The 19,033-nt window shown below is 40.8% G+C and overlaps 1 protein-coding gene across 1 annotated transcript in view; it reads left to right on the top strand.

Moving 5' to 3' along the window:
• Positions 1 to 7,490: 7,490 nt before the first annotated feature.
• Positions 7,491 to 19,033, top strand: part of ENPP6 (ectonucleotide pyrophosphatase/phosphodiesterase 6) — a 63,466-nt gene continuing 51,923 nt past the window's right edge. The window contains exon 1 of the mRNA XM_075197128.1: positions 7,491 to 7,774. Within this exon, the coding sequence (XP_075053229.1) occupies positions 7,540 to 7,774 (235 nt within the window). The 5' untranslated portion in view covers positions 7,491 to 7,539. The remainder of the gene's footprint in view (positions 7,775 to 19,033) is intronic.

Raw genomic sequence — 19,033 nt, forward strand, 5'->3', positions numbered from 1 at the left:
AGCTATCTCATGATCGGCTCTTATGATCGCAAAACGGTCCCATACATATCAATGAACCATTTAGTATTGGTGATCTTTTATTAAAATATAGGTAGTTACTAGTTTAGCAATGTAATGATGGCAGTTATTACTATCTGCCTATTCTAAGACTGACTATGGCTAAATCGCTATTAACAGGAGGATTGAGACCGGATTATCTGACCAGATAGATCATATAAAAGGCAGGAGATGGGGTACAAAGGGAACACGGATGCGCGTTTCGCTTGTATGCTTTGTCAGAGCAAAAGCATACAAGTGAAACTCGAGCTATATGTCAGCAACAGAGGGCAATTTACTTATGAAAGCATGAAGGACATGTATATATATTGATTTATAATAAAAATTGCAACATTGATATAAGATCTAGGAAATCATTGGTCAATATAGATATGGTACTATAATATTATTACCAAGATACATGAGTTCCATAATCGAGTTTGAACTATTATTAGTATCTTTGGATATAACTAATGACAGGACTAGATTGTGTATATAGCCCTGTGTATGTATATAAATTAATACTCATATGGATATTGATATGATACTAAAATCCAGATCTCATGTATATGACATCCTAATCAATATATGACTATTTCTGGCATGTTGACCTTCACTATTGTGAAAAATATACATACTATTTTGTCCCCGCTTTTAATAATGTTGATATATGCCCTCAAAAAGGCAGTCTCTGGCTCCTATTATATATGAGCAACCAATGGGATTCTGAATCTTGTTGAGAGATATACAATCAGATTACACATTTGAGCATATTAAATTTAACGATGAGCGGACTCGGATTATCGCAATCCGAGCCCACCCGAACAGTGCGGATCCGAGGGCGATCCGAGCACTGTTCGGGTATTTCCACCACTGAGAAAAACTGAAAACGAGGCTATGAGTCCAAATCCCGCCGTCGGATCTCGCGATAGTCGGATTCTATAAATTCCCCGCTTGCCGCCGCCATCTTCACTCGGGCATTGATCAGGGAAGCGGGAGGTTGGGTTTTGTTAGTGGTGCTGTGTCCTGTGCTCTGTCCTGCTGAGTCCAGTGGTGCTTTGTCCTGTGCTCTGTCCTGCTGAGTCCAGTGGTGCTTTGTCCAGTGCTCTGTCCTGCTGAGTCCAGTGGTGCTGTGTCCTGTGCTCTGTCCTGCTAAGTCCATTGGTATAAAAAAAATTATAAAAAAACTTATTAAAAAATTGTAAAAAAAATTATAAAAAAAAAATTATAAAAAAATTATAAAAAGAGTATAAAAAAAAATTAGTACTGCAATATCTAACTACGTACACTGTTCCTGCAGTAAAAAGGAATTTCTACTGAAATATCTAACTAAGTTCACTGTTCCTGCAGTATAAAAAAAATACTACTGCAATATATAACAACGTTCACTGTTCCTGCAGTAAAAATGAACTTCTACTGCAATATCTAACTACGTTCACTGTTCCTGCAGTATAAAAAAAATACTACTGCAATATCTAACTACGTTCACTGTTCCTGCAGTAAAAAGGAATTTCTACTGCAATATCTAACTACGTTCACTGTTCCTGCAGTAAAAAGGAATTTCTACTGCAATATCTAACTACGTTCACTGTTCCTGCAGTATAAAAAAAATACTACTGCAATATATAACAAAGTTGCTGGTTGCTATAGGCAACATCTCCACTTTTTCAAACCCGCAGCTTGATAAATTTACCCCCAGGTGTTTGTGGTCACAGGTGTAATTATTAGACGAACATACTGGATGCATCCCATGACTTCCCAGCGTCTGTCAAAAGTACATTTTTTACATATTTTATAGTGATTTGCGAATATTCTATGACTACGCAAGGATTTCAGTCAAGGGTGGGTGCATCCGATACAGCTCCAGAGGTTAGTGGGGTCCACCAATGCCGTATTTGCGTAACGACATGTTGAACTTTACAAAGGGAGTCAGTTATGAATGGAGCAATTGCTAATTAGTACTAAGGGAGAAAGCTACTTAACATTTGAGGACAGAGTTTTAATTCATAGAAGAGTTCTTTACATTGTAAGGTATGTGAGATTGAAATGTAGGCACCGAAACCTAATTGAGTACATATTAACTTCTAAACAAGGTTAATAATTAAATGTCATTTACTTATTTACTTAATAATCTGTACCTGATACTACCAAGTACTTAATGACAATGCATGTATAATGTAATTTACTAGATTCTACTTTGATATTTACACAATTATATTCACTAAATGTTACTTAGTATATGATATTAACAAGTGCTTAAAGATGCCTGTGAGTGTGCTCCAGTATGTCTTCACTAACCCTATGCTGCTATAAATCTCTAATATATGATATCAAATATTTTTATAAATCAATGCTGCTATTCCTCTTTAATATAAACAAACATTTAATTGCAATAGAATAGGAATAAAATATGTGTAACACATGCATTGAGATCAGGATGGTATACTGAAAGAAATGCTGCTGGGACATTACATAATAGCCTGATAATTAGAGCAAATTAAACTATTTAACTAATAAGCAGAGGATACATGTTTATATAAAAATATCCTACTTTAAACAACAAAAATATATTAAAGACCCAGATACCCAGATTTAGATCTAAATTTATCAAATAAAGACTTGATTTAGAGCTGAACATAAGTCCATTTGCACCACGTAAAAATGTGACTTGCATATTATTTGATGCTTTGCACACAACTTGCAGCCAGGGCTGCCATCTGAAATTGTTGGGCCCAGTACAGATGAAACCAACAGCCCTGCCCTCACCATTTTGCGCTTTCCTACCTGTACTGCAGCTTTGACTACCTGGTGCTACTGATGATACCTTGAGATCAGTTGCTGCTTGGCCAGAACCTGGAATGTTGGAACCCTTTTTGGAAAAGAGATAGTTACTATTCACCTCCTGGAAAGCAGCGCAATGAGTGAACACTAGGCCACCCTATCCCCAACCAGCCAGACATTAAATTAATAGCACCCATGTTTAATATTTAGACTTCCTTCTGCCCAACCAGTCCAACATTAAATTAATAGTGTTTACATTTAATAAATAAGCCTCCACCTCCTTAACCAGCCCCAAAATTAAAACTTTCTCTTTTATATGTACATGTATCCCCCCAACAATCCCCAACATTAAATTAATATCATTCCAATTTAATAAAAAGAGCTATTTATCCAAGCAAGCCCGATATTATTTACAGATTAGGCACCATAAAAGTCATGTCAACCTCCCCCTTTTTTTAATAGATTGGGTGCCAGAATAGTCTTGTCAAATACCACCAGAGTAGACATGTCAAACCAGTTTTTTTTATAGATGGGGCACCAGAATATTTATATCAACCCCCTATATTTTTTCTATATTATGAGCCAGAATAGTCATATCACCTCCCCACCTATATTTTAGGAGCCAGAATAGTCATACCACAACTTCTTCTCTTTTTCTCATCAGGGGGGATACATTTCGTTAGATAAGTTAGTTAGATAAGTTGCAAGATAAAATACCATATAATATATTGCTACATAAACATTTGAGTCACTCTGCTAAATAAAATAACATTTAATTTGTCAACTATTATACTGTTAACTCTTAAGCATCCTAAGCATTACGCATAACTTGTTTATTCAACTTCCATTTTGTATGCATTGATTATTCATATTAATAGATGCTGCATTTGGTACTGCCCTGTGCCTGAGAGAGGGGAGGCTCGGAGCTTGGCTTAAACTGCAATGTGTGCCACCCTGCCTCCGAGCCTTGCTGAGCCTCTGATGCTCATTGTGTGATGGGTCATTCAGGCGGGCCCAGCCATCTGTTCACGGCGAACCCCCTCATCATTCCAAGCCCCATACAGCTGTACACCCTGATGGTGTCCCTGATTGTACCTAAGTTTTGAGTTGAGCATATTGTATACTTGCCCCCACTTGCACTTGGAGATGCAGGTGAGGTGTCCACATATAAGTTCAGTTCAGTAGAGGAGTAGAGACGCAAGACAGCAAAGCCCTTTAAAATATGACTTTTAGAAAGGCAGAATTTTGAACGATCAATAGGCCCTGTGCAATTTTGATGGTGATGAGGGCAGCATTGTTGTTCTGGACGTATCTCTGTGCTACTTTTTAAATTGCAGAAACCGCATTTATTCAAAATGTGTCATTTTACCTTGAACTTTAAATCAGGCCTTATATGTTTATGTGGATTTTTAAATACCGTATTTCCCCATGTATATGACGCTCCACTGTATAAGACGCACCTACATAAATCATGTGAAAAAATTGAGGATAAACATTATCCTCAATTTTTTCACAGAGTATTTGTGCAGCTTATACAGAGGAGAGACAACGCTATAGTGAATTCTGACTTACCCTAGTCAGATGCTTCCTCTGTCTGGTAAAGTCTTCTGTCTTCTCTCTGTCTGATCCTGATGCTGGAAACCCGATTAAGGTCCTCTCTGCGATGTCCGGATGTCCTTTCAGGACCTTGACAATCCTTTCAGGACCTCAAGATCCTGAAAAAATGCCTTTCAGGACCTTGTCAAGGTCCTGAAAGGACATCCGGACATCGCAGAGAGGACCTTAATCGGGTTTCCAGCATCAGGATCAGACAGAGAGAAGACTCTACACGACAGAGGAGTCATCTGACAGGGTAAGTGCTACTACCCCTGTATAAGACGCACCCAGTTATTAGACCCAAAATTTTGAGGAAAAAGGTGCATCTTATACATGGGGAAATACGGTATATACTAATAGTTTCCCTGAAGTGAGGGACATATAAAGAATATAAGAGAATAATTATACATGAAGTCCTTCTGACAAAACGCATTGGTGGGTTCCCTGACACTGCAGCTGGTTTACTGTTGAACAGACCAACTGCTCCTTTGTGCTGGTTGTGGAAGAGCCATTCCATGGCGCAGCTGAGTTCCCGATTCCACCATTCAAATAAAAGACTGAACTATATTATAAAACAGAGTTCAACCGATGATGATGATCATATGAGAGAATTGTCATAGTTGTTATTGTGTAAATGTCTTGATTGCATTTATGTGTAGAATTAAGGTGTTTTTTTTAAAGGACTGCACTATTTATGGCACTCTGCCTTTCTCCCTGTTCCTTTTCTTCACTATCTCAAATTTGCTGACTGCATGTAAAGTGTATCCAACTATATAGCTACTAATGTGATGTTGGAAAATAACTGCACTGGTTAACAAATAAGCAAAATTCTTATACTTCACCAAATAATACCCTAAATATTAGTTATGTAGGGCTTATATTATAACCTAGCTATCTGACACAGGAATTTAAGAACACAAACACAGAATGTTAGTAAAAGGAATTTAATAAGGCAAATAGCCACAATACTTAAGATAGCAAATTGAATAATACTAATACAACATACAGTTTTAAAATGCAAATATTTCTTAAAATAAATAAGAATAAAAACAAAAGCAGAAAACTCATTTAGATTTCTGTAGCCGCACCTGGCAGAGGTTGGGAATACGAAATTGACTCCCAAAGAGATGACAGTTTTTTTATAACATACAGGAGGGAATTCAATTGCCAACGATGTTGTGCGCTGACATCAAGCCGAGCACATTGATGGCAATTATGGTGAAATCTCTGCCACAAAGTGTCTCTGGAATGTCCGTGAGACACTTACTGGCTAATTGAATTACCCCCACAGTGTGCTTTTAAATATGTCATGTGAGGTCACTCTGAGAGGAAGTATATGCTAATATGGGAAGGAAAGTCACACCTGGTGGTAAATGTATTATAGTGCGATTTTCTCAAGTCGCCGGAAATTAGTGAGTTTACAGGTAAAATATAAAGCGGCACTGGCTTGTAAAGGCAAACTTGCCTTTACAAGCCAGCGCCGCTTTAAATTTTAGCTGTAAACTCGCCGATTTCCGGCAACTTGACAAAATCGGACTATAATACATTTACTCCCTGGATGTGGATCATAGTCTATTCAGAAATAGCCCAAAATTCTGCCACATTTTTTTCTCTGACAAATCACAGAAACACAATTTCCCATCCAATAAACATGTCATAACTTCCCAAACAATTGCATAAGAAATATGACATTATTAGGTCCAATATTCAGGAAGATATATGATTGCTATAGTTTCTTTATGTGTAGCATTTAAATTTTACATATTTCTTAGTCCTAATCCCACTGATGATAATACTACTAAATATATCTGCAAACATTGATTATGTATATTTTGGTATATGAAATCCTGAGGACGGGCTTAGATGCTTACAACACTGTCCTATTGTTGGAAATGATGCCACAGATCTCCTTGCATCTGGGGGAGTGTATACCTAGGTGCAGAGTTGTTCTTATCTCTATACATCCTGGGCTAAAATGCAAATGATCCCTTTTAGGACAGGACATAATCAACAGCTGGGGGCCTGGCAATGGCAAATGTCAGAAAGCTAAACTAACCCCTTTAGTACTTGTCACAGTGAGTTCATAAATTACACACATTAAACATTTTAGATATTTATAACCCCTGATTATGTTATAACTGTGACAGGGACAATTAATATTTGTTTTTAACAATGGTGCTCAATTTATTTAATGAATGGGGCACGATGATTTATTTATTTCATGAAAAGGGCACTATGGTTTATTAATTTCATGAAGAAGGCACAATGATTTTTTTTTTTTGTTACATGGTACTATTATTTATTTTTAAATACACTATTTTTACTTTATTTCATTAAGGTGCACTGGTTAGACATTTTTTATTAGGCAAACAATTTTAAAGCATACTTGTGGCACCACAAGTGTCTTGTCACCCATGATGATTCTAGAAATAAACCTCCCCTTTACTAAGTTCAAATCAAAATGTCAGTTAGTACAATTAATATTTTTACCATACAGTTCAATGATCTCATCTCTATGTTCAGATCCGTTCATACTGCAGTCACCATGACCACAGCTAAACGCTGCTGCAAATCTCTAGATGGGACTTGCACAGACTTTTCTATTGGAAACATATCATAGGGACTTTGAGGTTAGCTGTTTACTATACAGATACCGCTCCTCTTCCAAAATGAGTTGTGACTTTTTTTATTTATAGGTGCTATAGAAGCAATCAACTAAAGTGAGTAAAATTGTTTTAGTTGCATCTGACATTGCTGTGTATAACGTGCATACAGTAGACATGAACTTCACAGGAAGGTCATGGCACAATACACTAACATTATATAAATTATAATTATTCTATTATCTCCTTTATTTCTTGTACTCTGTCATCGGACTGCTTCAATGTAGTGAATGAGAGTATTAATCTGCAGTGTGTAAAAGTTGCATACACACTCATATATGTAGTCAGCTAAACAGTCAACAGTTCACTGTATCACAAAGGGTTACACGTTCCAAAGCAGGGAACTGGGAGGGCTACTAATTCAAAGTCAAACCCATCCCTTTATGCAGAGCTGCCTATAAATCTAATCTCTGATTCAGTGACTCTAGCAGCATTGACTGTGGGGAAACATCCAGCTAAAACCATGGCTCTGCACAGAACCTTCTCTCTCATACTTCTCACGCTGGCAGTCCCATCCTTGGCAGGGGTAAAACTTCTGGTATTCCTGATTGATGGCATGAGATATGATTATATTAATGATAAAGAACTTGAACTGCTTCCCGGCTTTAAGCAGATTGTTGAAAGTGGCGTTAAAGTGGATTATATGACCCCGGACTTTCCTAGCCTTTCCTATCCAAACTACTACACTCTAATGACCGGTGAGTGCAACACTTGTGTCAAATACTAGGATTTGTATGTTTGCAATATTTAATATAACCTTGTGCATAAAATACAATCTGTACAAGTAATTACTGGTTTTTCCTCTTCTTCCTGTTGAAAGGTAGACACATGTGTGATCTTTCAGCTGCGTTTTTGCATAGTAGAAAATCGCTGACTTTCTTTTGTAATGAGTAATTTTCATCTGTTTTCCAAAACTATTAGCAGCAGCAGTTTATATAGCGCCACTAATTCCGCAGCGCTGTGCAGAGAACTTGCTCACATCATTAGAGATCACTACTCAAAACAGTCAGCGTTTTGCAAGCAATATTGAAGTCTGACGTACAACTGCACCCTGGAAATCTTGTACAAAACAGCTTAGGTCAGTGAGGGGCAACAAGTAACCCTCTGGTCCTTCACCTGCGGCCCCCAGCTCCTTCCTGCTTTATTGTCAGATTTGTTTGTTATAGCCTGTAACACTTGTATAAAATGCCTGCTGGCCTGTTATTACAGATGTCTCCTTTTATTAAATGTATTGTTTTAATTTATTGCGGAGACTAAGGGTAATATGTGGCCCTTTTGAAGATTAGGGGGCAACCATCTGACCCCTGAAGTTTATCAGGTTGTTTATCACAGCGTTGGGTACATTCACCAAGTGTAGGTATTGTTGCCAAGTATAGAGTAGGCAATCACAACTAGTTTTGTGGATGAGATTTCATACTACTGAGTGATCTTACTGACATGAGATCAAGAGGTGGACAGGACACATTTTTAGAGGCGTTTCTTCCCTGTGTAAGGGTGCAGGGCCTGATATTTGTACCAGTTCTGAACTGGCAGAACTCCGGTCTCATCCTATGATTTGTGCACCTTGTGTGTTTCAGTTGCACATCAGCAGTGAGACCGGTTTGCACTGGACACCTCTTCAGATTTTCCCACTTTTCTGCACACCTACGCACACTTCTAGTTTGTGGATGTATCTTCTGAGAGCGTAAAACAGATATGTAACTTGTTATGTTATGGAAATTGAGCCAGGATTGTTGTTCCCCCTTGTTCGACGGCAGCTGCTGTCACCAAGGAGGCAGCGGAGATCATCAAGGAGGAATAGAGGTGGAAACCCCTGCTGCAGTGCCAGTGGTCACTGGGTCCAGCAGCTGAAATGAGATGGTAGATCTTCTTGGCGTGATGACTTGGACACCACAGTACTTTCCACTGCTTTCACAAATTTTTAGATGCATGTGTGTATATATATAATCTATATAGAGAGAGCGGATCTAAAATGCTGCCATCTCCAAGTGCTGAACACATGCCAGAAGATATATCTTTATGTAGATTTGTTTTTTAAGACCACAACACTATTCTGTGTCCCATTATGCTACTTTCCCATTCGTCAGCCCCTACTGTATACTATCTGTATAAAATAAACACATTGAATTAATGTTTTGATATGTCAGCATTGTTTAAAATTTTTGTAATATTTATACATTAATATCCATTTATTTGTCAATAATGTATCATTAATAAAATAAAAAAGAAAAATGATGTGCAAATAGAGAAGAGAAACAACCTTGCCGCCCTATACCTACATCTATGCAGGCTCTCCACAGATCTAGGTCTCATGTAACCAGCGTCGGACTGGGGCATGAAGGGCCCACCGGGGAACTGCAACGCTAGGGGGCCCATCAGAGGGGGAGTGGTCAGCCCATGAAGGACAGCTAGCACCATAGTGTAGTATATAAAGAATGCAGTGTGTATATATAAAGAGTACACAGTCTTGACCTGCCCCTGAGATTGGGCAGAACAGTCACCAAAAATAGGGATTGTCCCACTAGACCAGGCTTGAGAAACTACAAGCCCCAGCATGCTCTGCCAATATATAGCAGTTTATTGCTGGAAGGGTATGCTGGGACTTGTATTTTCACAACACCTGGAGTGCTACAGGTTAGCCAAGCCTGCACTAGACTCCGAACATTTGACAGACTGTCCTACCTGTTCGTGTCACTTTTACCACCTATGGCTGCTGGTTTCTTTAGTTGCGGCTTGTCTGGACCCTGGAATGTTGGGGGCTCTATTTGGAAAAAATAATGGGTACATTTAGAAAATTCCAACCAGCCCCGGTGTTAAATCAATAGGACCCACAATTAATTCTTAGGCCTTTCTACAGCCCCAACATTAAAGTAAGTGCTTGGTTTGTTAAAGTGTGCATGTCCTTTGTAAGATCCAACATATGGGTGGTTGGGAGGGCCCAAGGACAATTCCATCTTGCAGCATTAATCTTTCCTGGCACTGATGTGTGTTTCTGCCATTCTCTAACAAGCCCATTGTTAGCTTGTTTAGGGAGGGCCATGTTGGACTTGCACTTCAGCCACAAAAGTGCCACTCTTTGTGGATGAACTCCTTGGCTTGATCAATTGTACATGCTACTTCTCCTAAAATTGAATAGAAATCACTGTAAATTAGTGTAAGTGAGGTTAATAATAATGTAGGTACAAAATAATAATGAAATGGTGGGATTTTACCCCAAAAAATGAAATTTAGTAAAAAATAGGCTAAACAAAACCAAAACACGCAAGGGTGGTTTTGGCAAAACCAAAATCCAAAGCAAATCCAGATCCAAACCCAAAACACGGGGGTCAGCGAGCATTTCTACTTTAAATGGATGACACTAGGACAGGCATATATAAAGTGGTGTCTCAGCGCACATCAGTCACTCAACTCTGGCACTGTCTCTGGAGCTCTATTAGACCTGCTCACTGCTCCTCTGTGGTGGTGACACCACCTGTTTGGGCTCTTTCTAGTGTTCTCTCAGCCCTGCTCGCTAGGTCGCTCCACCTTGTTCCATGTGCCCCATCTAAATAGAGTGGGAATCTGTACAAGTGAAGGGTAACGGCACATGTGCAGTGAAGGTCAGGGGGTGCTGGAGGGTCCAGCACCAGCCCTGCTGCTCTCCCCTCCTCTGACAATTGGGCTCTCACACTTGCTGGTGTTTTCTCGGGCCCTTCAATCTACACAACACTGCCACTCTAATCCCAGCAGGATGACGCTGGGGAATCCTGGAACTTCCTCCCCTCTATCCTGGGATTGCCCTGAGGAACATGTCACATCATTATTTTATATTTAATTAGCAGAAACCAGTACATATTTCATACTCATCATCAACATTTATTTATATAGCGCCAGCAAATTCCGTAGCGCTTTACAATTGGGAACAAGCATTAATAAGACAATACTGGGTAATACATACAGACAGAGAGGTAAGAGAACCCTGCTCGCAAGCTTACAACCTATGGTCCTTTTTGTCACTGGAATATTATAGCCCTTCTATAAATAATGTGGATTACAAGTTCTAAAATACAGGTGTTAACTAATGAATGGAATTCTCTGATTGGATCCCTGCAGTTTAAAAAAAACCTGTTCATATTGAGGATATTATGACATTTGCTTTTGATGAAACCATTGACTGGATGGAAAAACACGTTAAGGATTTTATTTAGTATTTGTCCGCCACCTTTATTCTTTCTACTGGAGCTACTCAATACACACATCTGCTGATATTAACTGGAGTCCAGCGCAATTCTGGATTCAGGATGGATGGATACCCGAAACCAGTATCCATCCATTCTTAAAATACATCCAGACATCTGCTTATGTATGGGTGATTAGGGAGATGTGTGCAAGTAGCAGCACTGTCAGACCAGCTATTATACAAAGTGAGACAGTTTAGGGGTCCAGTAAATAAGATCTGTTTATTGTAGCTACTATATGAAACTAAGACAATTGAGAACACAGTCGAGCCCCTCTTTAGTGGCTAGAAAACAAAGCTAAGCCCTGTTATGTGCGTATTGTCGCTAACCAATAACGATTGTCGAACCTCGAGTTGTGTTTCCAAAGCACAAAGATTTATTCGCAAATAGTAGAATAAATATGCTCAAGCGAAGTAATGGTAAATACAGCCGTTACTTATCGCAGGCGCTCTGGATCCAGTGCAGTCATTCAATCCTGAAGTCTGGGGACAAGATGTCTCCATACTGGATCACAAGCTGCTGCTTATATACACAATCAAATATAGTAATACAATGAAGATGGTATAGCTTGCATCTATTGGTCCAGGTCTCAGGAATGTCCAAGGGGTTGTCTATCATTGGCTGGTTCATCCTAAGGAATCCAAAGGAGGGGGTCATCTCTGCAGGGGGTATGCTCTGCTCTTCTCGCCAAGATTCCTTAGTCTTAAGTAGTTCATAATTCCCTATCATTCATAACTGGTGTATGCACTCTGCGATTCCCTCGCAGAGTGAACCAAACAGTAGAATATGTAACAAGGTTCATTATGATACCACTCATGATGTTATTCCTTCAACCCGTTCCGTGTATTTCACTAATATGCATGTAACTCTGATATAACATATAAATACTACTATATTTCGACATAACTGCCTATGTGTTGCAACTACCATTAATGTGTACTATTTTATAAGTATGCGTGTTTGTGCGAATGTATGGTAAAAGACCAATTACTGTTGATGCCACGTGTAGTGGATGCGTATGCCCTTTCACGCCATAGCGTGCCCTTGTACGTCGTAGCGTACCATATGCATCTTTTCAGACAAAGACAACCAAGTTTGCTAGACTTTAATTGAAATGACTTTATCCAATTTGCTGACTTCGACAGCTCCACCCTTTGATAGTGTACTAAACTATCACCCAATCACCGTTTCAAGTTCAGGTTTATACAATACTTCTTCACAGACCATGATCTCTGTATCTGGTACCACCCTTTCAGTCTCGGTCTCATAAGAGTAACACTGAGAAAGTTTTCCACACTTCAACACAGTAGGAACACATTTGACAACTAAACCAATTGCTAAGATGACACCCAGTATAAAGAGAAGGAGCTAACCTACACTAGCAACCATCTCCTGTACCCACTCCCCCAGACCGGAGAACCATTTCACAGGGTTCAACCACGAGAACCAACCCGCCACCTTTTCCCCGACCTCATATAACGAAGAATTGTGACTCTTTCGAAATTCCCATTTCAGCTGCAGAATTTCATCCATCTTCCGGTCTATAACCCCTTTGGGGTCATCAGTATTATTAGTAATGTACATGCAACATTTGACACCGAACTGGGTGGCCAGTGTCACACAGTACCCACCAGTAATAGAGGTGAGATAATTTAGTACCAGTCTATGTTGCACCAACTCCTTCTTGTACGCTTGTAGCTCCCTTCCAGTATACCTGAAAGTGTCATCGTACATCTCGGTGATATTATCTATTAATTTGGCTAGGTCTTGGATATATTTAAAGTTTAATGTTCCCCGAGCGGTCCTGGTGAGATCTAGAGCAACCATAACTTGGAAACCAGGAGTTTCACTAATCAATTTTGTAGCTATGGGTTCCTCACCAGGAATCATATTTCTCTTGCCACAGTGTTCATACTGTGTGTGTATGTATGGTGGTGATGTAGTCTTGTGAATACCAACCATTTCTTCATGAGTAATAGTCAAGATTTCAGGAACCAGTTTAGCTAAGAAACACAAGCCCTTGTAACTCGGAGTCACCCAGGAATAAGCTTTCCTCCCACAAACAAAATACACATCATCAGGGAGAACATAAGGAGCAGTATGCCCATGAATTATATCACACAGAATTTTGATAAAACTACCCATGCCCAGTGTCACCATTTGTTCTAGACACGTGTCGGCATTAATGACATTTTTACATTTATCTGTAGAGACTTTTCCAATGGATACCTTCTTATGTTTGGTTATACGCCCTAATCTGTGACTTCCATCAACATTCCTGCCTAGTAGTGACCTTGTGAGTCTTCCTCTAAAATGAGTGTGGCGAGCCATTGTCTGATCTGATAGGTCAGCTTCCCAATTTTCCAGGCGCTTTGCATGAGATATGTTTAGGCACAGCAAAGATCTGCCTATGGAGTATTGTCGAAGCGTCAGACTAGGGGACCTAGTGTTATTGTACCTCCCTTCTATGGGCCTCCCACCCCTCAATTCGAGTATTTCAGATATGTTTAGAGGGAATGGCACTAGTCCTATATTATGCTGCCCTTGAGGCAAGTGAGAGCACACCCAACACTCGGTTTGGTTTAGCACCTTACCCACCAGGGAGTGATAATCCTCCAAAGGATGCCCGCCTATATTCAGAGTACTGGGGGACTGGCATCGTTGGATGCATCTCTCTTCAACTAGGGAGTCGCAGAACTTGCAGATACAATACTCATCAGACAATAGCCCCTCACACTGCCTCCGAGTTCCTGAGCTAGCAGACCTTTTCATAACCCCTGGACCAAGTTTGATTAATAGGCTGCTCTGAGTATCCTATTACCTTTTCTTCGGCCTCCATTTCATCCTTATCACTCCCAGAACTCTCCTCCATCCTCCTTCACAAAAATAGAATGTCCTAGAAAGAGTAAAAACAAGGAAAATCCTGGAACAAAAGAAAAACAAAAACCGCCACTCCATCGCTGGAAAGATAGTTCTGAGGCAACGTCTCTGGTTCAGGTGTCTCGACTGCAGGCTTTAGGTCTCCCGGAACAGGCTCACAAGTGACAGATCTATGTCGTCGGTCTCAGTTTTGTCTTGCACTTTCTCCGGATTATGGACTCTCCTGCAGTGGGTGGAATGGACCCAAGTGTCTCTCTCTGCAACCTTCAGTGATGTAGTACTGGTCAGCAGCACTTGGTACGGGCCTTCCCAACGGTCTGTTAAACAACCTAAACGTAAGAAATTGCGGATCATAACATAGTCTCCAGGTTCAACATCATGACAGTTCATCTCTGGCATACCAGGTGACAGCATTTTTAGTTTTTGTTGTTGTTTTAGCTGTCTACTCATTCTTATAAGATATTATACAGTAACTTCATTATTACACTTCAAGTCGTCTTGTGGACTCACGATCAAATGAGGTTGTCGTCCGAACAGTATCTCAAAGGGGGACAGATTAAGAGGAGGTCTAGGAGTGGTTCGAATGCTATGGAGGACCAACGGCAAAGCCTCAGGCCATGCCAACCCAGTTTCAGCCATTATCTTACCCAGCTTGTTCTTTATAGTACCGTTTACTCTCTCCACCTTTCCACTGGCTTGTGGTCGGTAAGGGGTGTGAAGTCTGTTACTGATTCCCATGAGTTTACACATATTTTGGAAGATATCCCCAGTAAAATGGGTACCCCTATCACTTTCAATGATTCTAGGGATACCGAACCTACACACAAAGTCTTGTACGATTTTCTTTGCAGTGAACACAGCAGTATTAGTGGCTGCCGTATATGCTTCTACCCAACCGGAAAACACATCAATACACAGGAACACATACTTTAGATTCCTGCACGGTGGTAATTGGATATAGTCAATTTGTATTACCTGAAAAGGTCCGTCTGTAGGAGGGATGTGGGATGGCTTAGTTGGAATAGTTTTCCCAACATTTTTCCTCAAACAAGTAAGACATGACATTGCTTTCTTACCAGCCTGAGAGGAAAATCCAGGAGCACACCAGTATGCTCTCACCAGTTTGCACATACCTTCTTTACCCAGATAAGTCAGGCTGTGTGCTGCTTCAGCCAGGCTTGGATAGTATGTTCGGGGAGCTACAGGCTTACCTTGTCCATCCCTCAAGAGTCCTGAGGACTCTTGACCACATCCCTTCGCCTTCCAGACCGCCTTTTCCTGCAGGGAACACAAATCTTGCATTTCAATTAATTTCTGCATGTCTAATGTCTGAAAAACCATCATAGTCTCGGTCGATACAGTCATAGGTTGCCCTGCTGCCCATTTAGCAGCTTCGTCTGCCCTGTTGTTGCCCAATGACACTGGGTCTTCTTCAAAGGTATGGGCTTTGCACTTTATGACGGCTACTGTTCTGGGTAACTATCGCTGTCAGAAGTCCTTTTATGTGTTGTGAGTGTGCCACTGGTGTACCTGCTGCTGTCGTAAAGTTTCTAAGACGCCAAAGGGCCCAAAAATCGTGCACTACCCCGAAGGCGTACCTAGAGTCAGTATATATATTGGCTGATTTACCCTCTGCCAATTCACATGCTCTCCTTAGGGCTACTAGTTCCGCCACCTGGGCTGAGTGAGGTGGGCCAAGGGGTTCAGCTTCTACCACATCCTGATCGTCTACAACCGCGTAACCAGTACATAGCTCTCCTGTCTCTGTCTGTCTATGGCAACTTCCGTCTGTATAAAACGTAAAATCTACATTTTCTAAGGGGGTGTCACGTATGTCGGGCCTTGCAGTAATGGTCTGATTCAGGTGTTCCATACAGTCATGCGTGTCAGTATTCTTGCCTAACTCATCAACCAGGGTCTCCTCACCTCCCACCCTTTGTGTCTCTAGAGACACATACGGAAGGTATGTAGCTGGATTTAAGGTGCTACATCGTTTGATGGTGATGTTTGAGGGTGCCATCAGGGGTAGTTCCCACTTTGTGAATCTAGCTGAAGAAACATGTCTGGTTTGGGCTGAATTTAACAGAGCTGATACAGCAAGGGGTGTATAGATAGTTGAATTATGTCCTAATACTACGTCCTCGCTCTTACTCACCAGAAGATCCGTTGCTGCTACACTTCTGAGACATGTTGGGAGTGACCTTGCCACATTGTCTAATTGTGCACTGTAGTATGCTACCGGTCTGCTAGCGTCACCATGTTTCTGTGCGAGGACACCTGCTGCACGACCATCAGCTTCTGTACAAAATAGCTCAAAAGGCTTTTCATAATCAGGTATTCCCAATGCAGGTGCTCTAGTCAGACTATCTTTAAGATTAAAGAACGCTTGCTCTGACTCTTCTGTGTGTACAACACATTCTGGTTTTGAGGAAGAGACTAGCTCCTGCAATGGTAATGCCAGAATAGAAAAACCTGGGATCCAGGATCTGCAGTATCCACACATCCCTAAGAAAGTACGAATCTGCTTCTGTCTCTGCGGCAGGGTCATGTGTTGTATGGCCTCAATTCTGTCGGTTGTCAGGTGTCTTAGCCCCTTACTGAGGCAGTGTCCTAAGTATTTGACCTTAGTCTGACATGGCTGTAATTTATCCTTTGCCACCTTGTGCCCTGTTTGTGAAAGATGAAGCAACAACAATTTAGTATCATGTAAACATGACATAAAAGAATCAGAGCACAACAACAAATCGTCCACATATTGAATTAGAACAGACCTATTGTGGGGTTGAAAGGATTGCAAACAGTCATGTAAGGCTTGGGAGAAAATACTGGGGCTGTCAATGAACCCCTGGGGTAGTCTGGTCCATGTGTATTGCACTCCCCTGTAGGAGAATGCAAAAAGGTATTGGCAGTCAGGGTGAAGATTGACTGAGAAGAAAGCAGAACATAGATCAATGACAGTAAAATGACTGGCAGAAGGTGGAATCTGCATGAGGATGACAGCTGGATTCGGCACTACGGGGAATTGGCTCTCAACAACTTTATTAATTCCCCTTAAGTCCTGGACTAATCTATAGCCCCTCCCCCCATTCTTCTTCACAGGGAAAATGGGACTATTTGCTGTACTGGCTGTACGAATTAAAATCCCTTGTTGTAACAGCCTCTCAATAACAGGATATACCCCTAGTTCCACCTCCGGTTTTAATGGATACTGTGGGATTTTAGCTATCCTACCACTTTTTAGATTGACCATGACAGGGGCTACGTTTGCCATCAGTCCAGTGTCCTGTCCATCTCTGGTCCATAGGGAACCTGGTATTTCCAGCAACATCCCCTTTACTTGAGATGGACTTTGTTCTATAACAGGAGAGTGTAACATTAACCTTTGAGGGGTGTCCAATATATCCTGTACCTCATGTGCGACCTTTTCCGGTATATCTAAGAACACACCATCTGAAGTACAGTATATGACACATCCCATTTTACATAACAAGTCTCTCCCTAGCAAGTTAGTAGGAGCCGCTGCAGCCAAGAGAAATGAATGCTTAGTATGCAGAGGCCCGATAGTAACTTCAGCGGGTTTAGTTAGAGGATAATGTAACACTTTTCCCGTTACCCCCATAGCTGGAATGGTTTTACTGGTCACCTGTAGATTGAAAGGAGAGGTTATCACAGATTGGGCTGCCCCTGTATCTACAAGAAAAGTTTGTTTCCTACCAGCTATGTCAATTATCATTGTTGGTTCTTCACTCTGACTCTCAGTTAACCTCACTGGCTGTAGACTACAGGTATGACCTGACCCCTAGCGCTGACCATTGATTTCCCGCGCAGCATTTGCTGCTGTAATATGCGCGGGTAGATGTGAGTCTTCTAGTCTATGTGAATCCCTCCTTGGAGGATATCTATGTGACCCACCCTTCTGTGTATTGAGTCTTTCCTTTTTACAATCTCTCATGTAATGTCCTTCCTCGTTACAGTTGAAACACCTGATCACTTTAGGTTTCTTGTTATATGGGTTGTATGCTGGTGGTCGTGTATGCACCCTTTCTAGAGCCTGTATACTTACCGTCATTAACCTATCACTTTTCTCCTCCCTTTTTCTAAAAAGGTTTTTGTCATGCTCCACAGCAGACTCCCTAAGAGAGTCTACCGTGACGCCTCTCCAATTAGGTAATGTGGTTTGTACTCTCGTCTTTAAATTTTCTCTAAGGCCATCCATCAGTACCCCCTACAGCTACCTCTCTGTGATGTGGGTCCTCACTTATGTTGGATATCCCAGTAAACCGTGTTATCGCTGCTATAGCTCTAGTGAAGTAATCTGCTGCTGTTTCACTATCCTTTTGTTTAATGGTGAAAATCTTGCTCCAATTTACTACTACTGGAAAATAGATGGCTAAGTGTTTGACAATTTGTTCTATATTCTTTTGGTTAATCTCATCAGTTAAGGTGTCATCTTCCTCCAACAAACAATCTTCAATGAATTTTTGTATGTTAGTATTGGGAGGAAGACACGCCCTCAACACTACACGCCAATCCTTATTGGTTGGTTCGTGGGCATTTCCTAAGTTTTTAACAAATTTCTGACACTTAGCCAACTCTTTTCTAGGATCTGGGAATTCAGTCATAATGGAACGTAATTCTGATCTAGTCCAGGGACAATGCATTGTAACATTTCTTAAAGGAACTACACCATACTTATCCGGCTTCCCATTTTGAACTGATATTGTGCGGACTGGGAACGCACACTCTGGTACACTGACTTCAGGGGACACTACAGGATTTGCTGGTTCTAGATTTAGAACGCTTTCACTCCTAGTGATCACGCTACTCTCACCTATCTCAGCCATTTTCTCATACTTGCGC

Source organism: Mixophyes fleayi, chromosome 1, assembly GCF_038048845.1.
Source record: "Mixophyes fleayi isolate aMixFle1 chromosome 1, aMixFle1.hap1, whole genome shotgun sequence".
In the NCBI taxonomy this organism is placed as follows: Eukaryota; Metazoa; Chordata; class Amphibia; order Anura; family Limnodynastidae; genus Mixophyes; species Mixophyes fleayi.